General features: G+C 34.7%; 1 protein-coding gene across 1 annotated transcript in view; it reads right to left on the bottom strand.

The window, feature by feature from the left end:
* LOC144448573 (nuclear receptor ROR-beta-like) overlaps nucleotides 1-12,470 on the bottom strand; it is a 65,467-nt gene that overhangs the window by 12,438 nt on the left and 40,559 nt on the right. Inside the window, exon 2 of the mRNA XM_078138849.1 lies at nucleotides 4,571-4,650. Within this exon, the coding sequence (XP_077994975.1) occupies nucleotides 4,571-4,650 (80 nt within the window). The remainder of the gene's footprint in view (nucleotides 1-4,570; nucleotides 4,651-12,470) is intronic.

Genomic DNA, 12,470 nt, shown 5'->3' on the forward strand with positions numbered 1-12,470 from the left:
CCGAGTGCTGTACATACTCTTGGAGATTTAGGGGTGAACGGAAAGTAATTTCGTATAATTGAGTTTCAGAAGTCCTTGTGAAGAAAATTAGCTTTACTACCATGCATGACTTAAAGAGGAAGTGTTTTATCAATTTTTAGACTTGATGAATTGTATTGATCATCAACCACACTCCCTATACTACCGATCTGGAAATGTGGCCCACCAACGCATGTTCCGGTAAATAAACCATTCACACCTTTCATCTCTACAGAGGAAGTTATACTGTCATGAATATGATTTTAATACCGGTGACAGGTTTTGTCAGTGTGGGTTTTTTGAAGTGGGGAGGTGACAAATTGACCACTATAAACTTATCTTTGGCATTCATAATTTTCCACACTACATGTAGACACAACAATCGTGAAAAAATTGCAACAAAAAACATTTATTCAAATGTACGTAAACAATCAACTCTCAGGTACATGTACCATACATGTAGAAGCAAAATATAAAATCATCGGACTACGCAAAGTTTTTCAAAAACTTTCCTAACACACTGAAGATATTTTGCGAAGCTAATTTGCCATTTGATTAGTTGAAACATCATTTAGCATTTTATATGTTTTCCGTTGCTACGTTCTAAGTAAGTGGCCATGTCGCGATAACCCTGATGACATCGTCATTTACCCGCCTTAAAAAAACACCATAACAAACTGATAACAGTACTCTTTTGTAAAAGGCTTCCAAAACTTATTCTGTTGTCGGCATTCTGCTCTCCCAATTCAGCCACGATGGTGTACACTTGTTTGGTTTCACTAGGGGTCCTAGTAGTCCTGCTTACATATGGCGTCCTTCCGAGTGAAACGCGTGCACACCGTCTGCAAGCAGGACTTGGAGTCTAGGAGTTTCTGCACATGAATAAAATGCTGTTCATTCCCAATGGAACCCCTGGACATTATACAAACTGTACATCCCTGTATCAGTATAGTAACGTCCTGCCAATTTAAAATTAATCAATGTATAGTTTGTTTTTCAGTAGACGTATTCAACCAAAAATAGATTATTTCTCATCTGTCTCGCCAACTATACTAGTACTGTAGTCATTCGTCACACTGACTTGAGTGTTTACATATATAAAATCTACAGTTCAAATTGCAACAAATTATACAAGTTGTATGGAAACTATTTACATTGTCTCCTTATGAAAGAAGTATCCATGGTAACAGTACTATATGTTTTGATGAAGGGTTCTATTTTTGTACCCCAAATCAATAAATAAATCTAGTAGCATATCTTTTGGTTCCTCACAGTGCAGTGCCACTTTATACAGAGCTAGAGGTACTAACTGGTATATAGATGCCGTGTTCAGTGGATCAACAACTATGGTACATGTAGTATCATCTATATTTCAGTGTTCTCCCTGAACAAGGTAACAGGGGCGCCGCGCCCTCTTGTAAATTCTTGGCGCCCCCTTGTAAGTTTTGACGAAAAAAAAATGAATTGAATATTTTTTCAACAAACGGGGCAAAACGATTTACTTCTCTCGCGGTTTCGCTACGATCTCATGGTCGCCATTTTGGAAAGTCAAATATCTCGGTAAAGAGGCTACTGTCACTAAATTTGATTTGATAAGTTATTCCCTATTTTTCATAGTGACCACACTCCACAATAAACACTAGCAACTATGAAATCAACATTTAACTGTTTCATTTCAACAATGGAGATACATGTATAAGGTGCGAGATCAATATATATTTCAAGGTAGAATGAAAAACTAAATTCTTTCACTTTTGGGGTTGCTTTTTTTTAGCTGTCTAGCTTTCCTCCTACAGAAACGGTTCTACTTTTAATGGGTCTGTTTGTACCCCTAAACATGCAATTATTTCTTTTAAAATTTTTTCCCAAATTGAGAAATGGAAGAATTTTCACTATAGCACAGCACTAAAATAAAGTGTCAACAAAAGGACTATTTTTCCTCACTACATACTGGCTTTGTATTCATAGTATTACTACATACTGATTTGAATTTGGATGGACATTTTAAATTTTGGCCAATTAAGTGAGGGGGGGGGGGAACTAAAAGTTTTTAGTTGTTTATCCTACATTGAACAATTGACCTAGCCCCTAATGTGTTGATTTATCAATATCATACATAATTATGTACTCTTGAGTTTAAAGCGTTCACCGGTTACATGTTTGAAGGACTACCGTCCAGTTGCGTTAACATCGATAGTTATGAAATGTTTAGAGACTCTAGTAAGTCAGTACATTAGATCTAAACTCCCATCGTCTCTTGATCCATACCAATTTGCTTATAGAAAGAACAGATCAGTTGAGGATGCAATTTCATTTAGCATTATTCAATGTAACGAGCTTCCTCGACCAGAAAATACCTAACTATTCCATACTTTTATTCATCGATTACAGCTCAGCTTTCAATACAATTTCACCCTTTAGATTATATGACAAACTAATATCGCTGGGACTTACTGCTAGTATATGTAAATGGGTGTTACATTTTTTATTAGATCGATCACAAGTTGTTAAAATTGGAAATAATTATTCGAAATCTCTAGTTCTTAATACTGGTACACCTTAAGGTTGTAATTTGTCGCCAATGTTATACTCATTATTTACCCATGATTGCGTTACTGTGTCTGATAGTAATTTTATCATCAAATTTGCTGATGACACCACCGTGGGCGGATTAATCAAAAACGATGAAACATCATATCGTAATGAAGTGAACTCTATCATAACATGGTGCTCTGAAAACAATCTTGAACTGAATGTCAAAAAGACCTAAGAGATTATTGTGGACTTTCGAAGGAATCCATCTGATATTGTTCCTCTAGTCATCAACAACTCAGAGGTTGAAATAGTGCAGTATTTTAAGTTTCTCGGTGTTTACCTCTCAGACGATCTGAAATGGGAAATCAATACTGATCATATAGTGAAGAAAGCACAGAAAAGATTGTTCTTCTTAAGACGATTGAGAAGTTTCCGTGTGAGCCAGGGACTGTTGATTAAGTTCTACCGGGAGGTGATTGAGAGTGTCCTGACACTGTCAATCATCGTTTGGTGGGACAATGCCACAGTTGATGACCGGAAACGTCTCAATCGAATCGTTAACACTGCCAGTAGCATAATTGGATGTCAACTTCCTTTTCTTAATGAGTTGTACAACGCTCAAGTAAAGAAAAGAGCTCAGTCAATTGTAAAAGACGATTTCCATCCAGCACGTAATTTATTCCAACTTATGCGCTCAGGCGAGCGGTACCGTTCGATCAAATCAGGTTCTAATCGCACATTGTTTAGCTTTTACCCAACTGCAGTCCACACTCTTAATGAATCAATTTAAGTTTTCTATTGACGCATCAATTTCGTGTTAGGAGTCCTCTACAGAATATTGTTTTTGTAAATTTTTCATTACATGCAAAATCAATGCACATTTCATTATATATGTATCAGTATATATATGACAATAAAACACATATCATATCAAGGTGGGTTTTTTTTTTTTACCAAGAAGCACATTTTTTTACCCAAACTACATCTGTGATGCAATCATTTTGCCTTGAACAATTTCCCAGACACAAGTACAAATGTAATGTCCCCACCAAATACAAAAGCAATCAGTCCAGTGTTTTTTGTGTTTACATCCTGCATGCTCACTCATGCATGCACGCACGCACACACACACACACACACACACACACACACACACACACACACACACACACATACAGACAGAGTCAGACAGATGGATGGACAGACATCGCACCATGCCTGATAGCACTACTGAACTTCATGAGTTCAGTTGTGATAAAAATGCCGTGGAAGTCTGTACAATGCAATCAACTGTTCTAACGTTGCCATAAGACAATTGCAATGTTATTGAAGACATGCATTGACATTAACATACTACTAGAAGAGTTTAATTGAGATTTCATGTAACTATTTTCTCTTGAGTCAAAAAGCTGTTAAAGTTAACTCATTCCACTTTACATGTATATAACAATCATGAAACAGATGGTTGTGAGATAAACTACAACCCTTGCATCACTAACTGTCAAGAAATGCTGTTGATCAGAACATTGTTCAACTTGTGCCTCTTTAATAGTGAACCATTCTGAACAAACTTCAAATAAGTTGGGATATATACCGGGTATATAGATGCAATGTATACAGGTACATGTTGAGGGCTCGAAATTAACAGTACTTAGTCCCATGCCCACAGACTACCAATTCTTGTCATGGGGTTACCATGATTTGCTGATGGTAGCCCACTCAGGCTGCCACTGATTATGTGATGAGGATGGAAGATTTATGGTCATGAAAGTATTAATTTTAACAATACACATTTTTCCAATAGAGAAAATCTGTTTTCAGTTCAGGAATATCGGCCTACAGGTCACAACCCTTGGGCTACCAATTTCTGAAACTGGTAGCCCACTAGGACTACCAAAGAAAACGGTTAATTCTGAGCCCTGCAATATATGTTATTGGGTCATAATGAAGACTATCTGTATAATATATACAAATGTACTTAAATTTTCTAGTAAGTGAAAGATAACAATTGACTTACTTTACAACCTTCACATGTCGAAGTACCATAATGTACACCTGATGATTTATCACCACACACTTTGCAAGGAATGTAAACTTCTGTATAAAAAAAAAATACAGAGAAATATGGCAATCATTTTATCACTATAAGAAAATTGTCCATATAAATTAGTTAATTTGCATATATGTACTTTACAGATTGCAAACATCTGATAAACCAGAAGAGAAATATGGTAATCAATTCATTAGTATGTGAAAATGTGTTCACATAAATGACATAATTTGCATATTATACATTTACGCACTTTACATGGATAGTAAAAATCTGTAAAAACAGTACAGAGAAATATGGTAATCACTTTATTAGTATATAAAAACATGTGGATATGATGCAATTTGCATATCACTACATGGAATGTATCACATATATATACACACATATATATATATATATATATATAATATATATATATATACATATATATACATATATATATATATATATATATATATATATATATATATATATATATATATATACATATATATATATATATATATATATATATATATATATATATATATATATATATATATATATATATATATAGTATGTCTAAAAATAGCTTAAAAATAGTAAGGAAATATGGTAATTACTTCATTTATATGTAAAACACGTGTACATACATGTATATGTACATATCAATGCAATGTAATTTACATATTGCAGATTGCATATACATGTGAAAAACCAGAAGCAGAAATATTATAATTCATTTGTATGTAAAAATTAAGCAAATTACATAATTTGCATATAACAAACTGCATGTGATGTACACAATTCATATGATATCATATTGTCATTAATTTATAAATGTAATGAATTTTGCATGTAAAAATTTGTACATAATTATACAATTTGCTTAATAACAATTTGCTAATCCACTGTAGCTGTCAAACATTTCCATGTACAGTAAACTCTGGCATAAACTGACAGTACATTGGCCCTATATAATGGAACAATCTTCCTATGATCTTTGCAACTCCAAATCTCTTATATCCTTCCACCATTCCCTCAAGACCTATCTCTTTAAAGATTAGTCTTAGCCGTCTTCAATTGTCTATTCCCCAATGTCTGTGAATCCATCTTACTGTAATTTCAGTGCCTTAAGCTCCACTTGCAGAGATTAGTCACTCTACAAATCTGGTTATTACTATTTCAATTATTAAAATTGTGTTATTTGACATTACATGTCTAACAGTATGACATTTATGTATGAAAAACTTATTAAGGGATACTGAGCCATGTCATTTCCGCTCGCAGATTTACATATACCTTCTACTTCATACATTGTACTTTTTACATGTACATTTGTATATATGTACACACTGATATCTTGAAAGGCATGATGGCTGCCTGATAAGATTATCTAATAGCGGGACTATACACTTACAAAGACGTAAGGATAGCTTTCAAATACAGCACATATTTGTAATTCAAAATAGGCACAAACTGCAATTTCTAAAAGGTCATGATTCTCTACAGATCTTTGCAATCACCTTGGGATTGGATTGGCTGTGTAGTAAGGAAGTGATTGCGGATCCAGAGCCATTGTAAATTGTACATAAATACTTTCGATGAAACGTGATTATATCCTTTGAATGTTCATTCAAAATATATAAATTAGATTGATATGCATTATGAAATCATAAAGGCTATTCCTTTCTCTATGAAATGGGATTCCATAAATATTTTATGATGTATAAACCACAGGAGATTCTATGATCAAAGTTATTCTACCTTGTACTAGTGGGAGGTAGTACCGATATGCCGAAGTTGATTTTTGGCCAACAAATGTACATTGTAAGTGGCGCCTAAAAGTAAAAGGAACACTTGATTGTGAAACAGCCGATAACAAATTTCTGACAGTAATATAAATATAGTTGACAACAGCTGAGCTCAAAATCTGTCTCCTGCGGCATACAGATATGCAATAATGTTTTCGGGATTGCACTTCAGTGCAAATACCAGTATTATGTGCATGCACCGGTGCACTATATGTAATACATTACATGCATGTAATGTTACTGTACAGATCACTTGACGGTGGTTAAAACTGCACTAAATACAACTCGAATATTTTTTGAAAACTATTTTGTAAGATTACATGTATATAATGACTTCTTTGTAATATCGTACAGTGGTGTAGTGAATTACCTATGGGTAAACATATTTGTGTAGCTGTACACATACATGTACACATAAAATTCAATCAGATTGATTTTTTTGGGTCTGCATAAAAAGTTCAGCTTGCCAATGTGATTGCAATTTCAACCTGTTGCTGTACTCTTTACAGATACAATTGATCACTAAGTAACATGTACATGTCTAATGTAATGATTGCAATATTGGTATTTTAACAAATTTCAATGAATATTATATTGTTGGTTGTCATAAAGTATAGTTCTCCATTTACAGCTATAGCGCATCACTACATGTATTGGATTTATTTATTTATTTATTTATTTATCAGATGACCAAGAAAATGTAAAACATAATCACAACACTGTCAACAGTGAGCATTTGAAGTAACATATTTGACACAGTTTGAATAATTGACTACATGCGTATAGTTAAACTTCAATGACAATAAAAAGTTGAAATACACAGAAAAATGATGTAAGTGAAGCTAGCACAATAAAAATTGTGTATTTCCAACAACATGGCCTATTCTGTATGAGAGATGCGAGCATTGTTCCATGCAGATGCTTTGATGATGCAACAACAACAGTGCATCAATGCATAGTTAGCACCCCAATTGTGCAAGAATGATCCTTTTGTGATGGGCTCACTCAGGTGATGTTCTATGTGAGCTGCAACTGTAGGTGGGTAGGGATTTTATTTTATTTTATTTTATTTTATCTTATATTTTTCATTGTTTTTACCTTCCATAACATATTTTACAACTCACTTTCATTGGGACTTGACGAATCACAGATAGATTGAGCTAAATTTCTTGCATAAAGATTCAGTTTAAATCTGGTTATTTTTTGCTTCCATTCAAACCCAAACAAAATGTCAGTCAGAATACCCCTTCTGTGTACTGAGTTTGATGAAATATGTACACAGACATCACTGGGGAAAAGAAGACAGAAGTGCATGAAGGTCAAGAAGATAAAAAATTCTGTATCTTTTTGTTTGAAATGTTTTAAAGAAATGATTAGGGTCAGAGGCTTATACATGTAGGATAGGTCGCTTGGGTTATCTGAAACACACAATTCTTTTTTTATTTGGCTTAAGTGAAGTAAGCGAATAAAAAATATTTGAGTTTGCATATTTTGAAGGTTTTTTTGACAGTTTACAGTTTTGTACAATGTAGGTGCAGTCCATTTTTCTTCATTTTACTTACTAACAAAAAAAAAGCTCTTAACATCTAAAATATCTGTCTGTTTGATTATTTGACTTTACATGTAGTTACAACACACGTGTCCAACTTTTTTTTTATTTGGCTTAAGTGAAGTAAGCCAATTAAAAATATTTGAGTTTGCATATTTTGAAGGTTTTTTTGACAGTTTACATGTCCTCATTTCTTTAAGAAACACCAACATCTACAATGCCTAGCAAAGCACCATTGGCATTGTAACACAACTGTACAATGTACATGTACAGTTTTAAAAAAAAATGTTTATCCACATGCCGATCCATGCTAGGTACAAATGTGTACAGTGTACAAAATGTAGGTGTTCATTTGCTGAATGTTTATCCAGTTGCCTATCCAGCCCCCAGAATCCAGCCCTATTTTAAGTACATGTATGTATTTGAATATCTTTCTATATATAGAAATTTGCAATCCATGTGTCCTCATTTTAGTGATAAATGAAAAGCCCTGACATTTAAAATATCGAGAAGTCAAAAATATTTAACAGAGTTTGACTATTTTACTATACATGTACATTTGTATATCATTGGGTCAGTGCAGTATGGTTGTATCTAGCTCTGGATTTATATGCTATGGGGTTTCAACACGTCTTCTCCCACTCCGTAGCCTATAAATCCAGAGCGAGGTCATATCTGCCTAATATACAATTACATATCTAAATATTTTACAATTCATCATGTGTCGTCGTTTTAGTGACAAATGAAAAACACTGACATCAAACATATCTAGTAGTGCAGTAAAACTATTTAAGTGATAAACTAAAAACACCAACATGTAAAATATGAAGCAAAGTGAAAATATTTGACAGTGTCTGAATATGTACATTAATTATACACTGTACATGTACAGTGTAGGTGCAGTCCATTTTTTCTTCATTTTACTTACTAACAAAAAAAGCTCTTCACATCTAAAATATCTGTCTGTTTGATTATTTGACTTTACATGTAGTTACAACACACGTGTCCAACTTTTTTTTTTATTTGGCTTAAGTGAAGTAAGCGAATAAAAAATATTTGAGTTTGCATATTTTGAAGGTTTTTTTTGACAGTTTACATTTCCTCATTTCTTTAAGAAACACCAACATCTACAATGCCTAGCAATGCACCATTGGCATTGTAACACAACTGTACAATGTACATGTACAGTTTAAAAAAAATGTTTATCCACATGCCGATCCATACTCGGTATACAGTGTACAAAATGTAGGTGTTCATTTGCTGAATGTTTATCCAGTTGCCTATCCAGCCCCCGGAATCCAGTCCTATTTTAAGTACATGTATGTATTTGAATATCTTTCTATATATAGAAATTTGCAATCCATGTGTCCTCATTTTAGTGATATACGAAAAGCACTGACATTTAAAATATCGAGAAGTCAAAAATATTTAACAGAGTTTGACTATTTTACTATACATGTACATTTGTATATCGTTGGGTCAGTGCAGTATGGTTGTATCTAGCTCTGGATTTATATGCTATGGGGTTTCAACACGTCTTCTCCCACTCCGTAGCGTATAAATCCAGAGCGAGGTCATATCTGCCTAATATACAATTACATATCTAAATATTTTACAATTCAACATGTGTTCTCGTTTTAGTGACAAATGAAAAACACTGACATCAAACATATCTAGTAGTGCAGTAAAACTATTTAAGTGATAAACTAAAAACACCAACATGTAAAATATGAAGCAAAGTGAAAATATTTGACAGTGTCTGAACATGTACATTAATTGTACACTGTACATGTACAATGTAGGTGCAGTCCATGTTTCTTCATTTTACTTACTAACAAAAAAAGCTCTTCACATCTAAATATCTGACTGTTTGATTATTTGACTGTACATGTAGTTACAACTCACATGTCCTACTTTTACAGACAGAAGAATACCAGCACAAAAACAGCTGACAAAAAACAGCGAAATCAAGACAGGAAAATTAAACGTGACAGCTGGAGAAGTACGTGTAACTGACAGCAAGCTGACCCATTTACATTGTCTCACCACCATCTATGGCTGACATTTGAATATTATAAAGTAGAATTCAACATTGATACTAAGTCTTGTGATAGCTGTAAAGCTTTTATCTTATATTACAAAGCACAACAAATATCATGGGTCAAATGTTAGCAAGGCTTCATGGCACATACATGAAGAATTCAAAACACATGTACATGTTATACACTCGTATATATACAGGGCTTGGAATTTCTAATAGAGAAAATTTGTTTTCAGTGCAGGTATATGGGACTACAGTACAGGTCACAATACTTGGGCTACTAATTTCTGAAATTGGTAGCCCACTAGGACTCCCAATTTGAATTTCTCACCTCCTGTCACAAATTTGTATTAGCCTACGGAATCATACTCGGAGCATTATGACGTAAAACTAACATTGATTTTGTGGGATTATCAGTCCAATTAATTTGTTGACTTTCCCTGTTTGTGACATGTTTCGTTTGTCCAAATATCTTTATTTCCACCCCTGTCATTTCACCACAAGGGTAAATTGTTACTATATTGATGCTAGACAGACATCTTTTGAAACAGGATGGTGTGAAAGTCAGTGAACCATTACTTCATCTTTGGCTACAAAGCTCTACATGTTTGATGTAGTATTTATTTAGTTCAGAGATGGTAGCACGACTTGCTTTCTTCACTCACTTCATGTCGAAAGGTTACAATTACCCATGCATGTACATGTATATCATGACAAGATGTCATTGATTTCAGAGCACTTCACTGACCACAGACGTCACCTAATTGACAAATACTCTAAACAGCTTCTGGAAAACTTTTGGAAATTCAATTCTTCTTTGGAAAGGTATCTTCCTACGATTGATAGAGGGTTAATATATACATGTATGCTGCTAACTGTAGACATATCAAATCATGACCAAAAGACACTTTCATTTTCCAGATTAACCCATGTAAAAAGTTGTCATTTGTCCAAAAAAGTTGCCCATTTTTTTTTTATTTGCAAAAGTATTTTCCAATATTTTGAGACTCCCCAAAATATTGGCGAGTATTTTGTGAGTTTGCCAATCTATTGGCCAATATATTTTCAGCTCTCAAAGACTAAATAATTATACTACAACTGCTGACACCAGACCATGGACAAACGAAACATGTCACAAACAGGGAAAGTCAACAAATTAATTGGACTGATAACACTTGGCTCAGCACGAGATAACAGCAGAGACTTGTATTACATTTCATGGTTTGATAAGAACAGTTTTATGGCCTATTTACATGCACACGAAATGCCAGGGGAACTGGAAATTTGTTTGTGAAGTGAACTATTATGTAAAATGGCTAGCTCTCACTTGTTACATTCAGATGGTACACATCACAATATGAATAGGCAATCATTACAAACTACGAAATAAGCCCCCACCCACGTACTGCATGGAAATCGGTTGTCTGGGAAAGGGTCCTACTTATGTTATTTGCATAATCTGAAACACCTGTAGGAATTGATGAGGTAAATATCGCATGCTCTATCTAAAGGAAATCCCTGGCACCTCTGTTCATGTTGAAAACTAAACCCAGTGTTATTGTAAGAAACCTAACCACAGTCACAACATGAATATGTCAAGGTATGATATATATCGCCTGGATTTCCCTGAGATGACTTTAGGGTGCCGTCCTCCACATTTTGTTGCTGGAAACAACTTAATGCGTTCTATTGACACTAGCATTACAGCCCTGGGGCTATTAGGTTTCCATTTACCGATCTAGATTCCATATATTATGTTCCAAATCGATCCAAGTTGGACAAAATACACATTTTTATCACTGTACCGCCGGTATGTCTCACTGTTCCACTAGCATCTGCTGCAAACTAGCATATCGGATGGTTTGTGGTCATTGTTTTCAATTAAGTGTTTCAAATTTTGAGGAATCCTCATAGGCCACACCCCCAACACATTTGCACATGTCCAAGACTAACTTTTCTTATTAAATTTGTATACATGTAATGCATGCATGCAATTTGTGAAGTACATGTAAATGTAATCCCCTGTGGGCTTGTTGCCTGCCCTTGTTCTTTCTACTCGCTAGAGTTGTGAAGTGTGTGTGTGTGCGTGCGTGCGTGCGTGCGTGGGGGTCTTATTTCGTAGTTCGTGGCTAGTCACATTGTGATGTATAACATCACTCAGACATTTGAATATAACGAGTGAGACCTATGATTAGTATACATGTACTATTCGCTACGAACCATGCAATGTGAATACACCCCTGAGTATGGAGGTACATTGTACATGTATCTTCTACATGTACCACCCCCCCCCCCCCCTCTCTCTCTCTCTCTCTCTCTCTCTCTCTCTCTCTCTCTCTCTCTCTCTCTCTCTCTCTCTCTCTCTCTCTCTCTCTCTCTCTCTCTCTCTCTCTCTCTCTCTCTCTCTCTCTCTCTCTCTCTCTCTCTCACACACACACACACACACACACACACACACACACCTCGACTATTGCCCGTGGT

The sequence above is a fragment of the Glandiceps talaboti genome, chromosome 17 (genome assembly GCF_964340395.1).
Source record: "Glandiceps talaboti chromosome 17, keGlaTala1.1, whole genome shotgun sequence".
NCBI lineage: Eukaryota > Metazoa > Hemichordata > Enteropneusta > Spengelidae > Glandiceps > Glandiceps talaboti.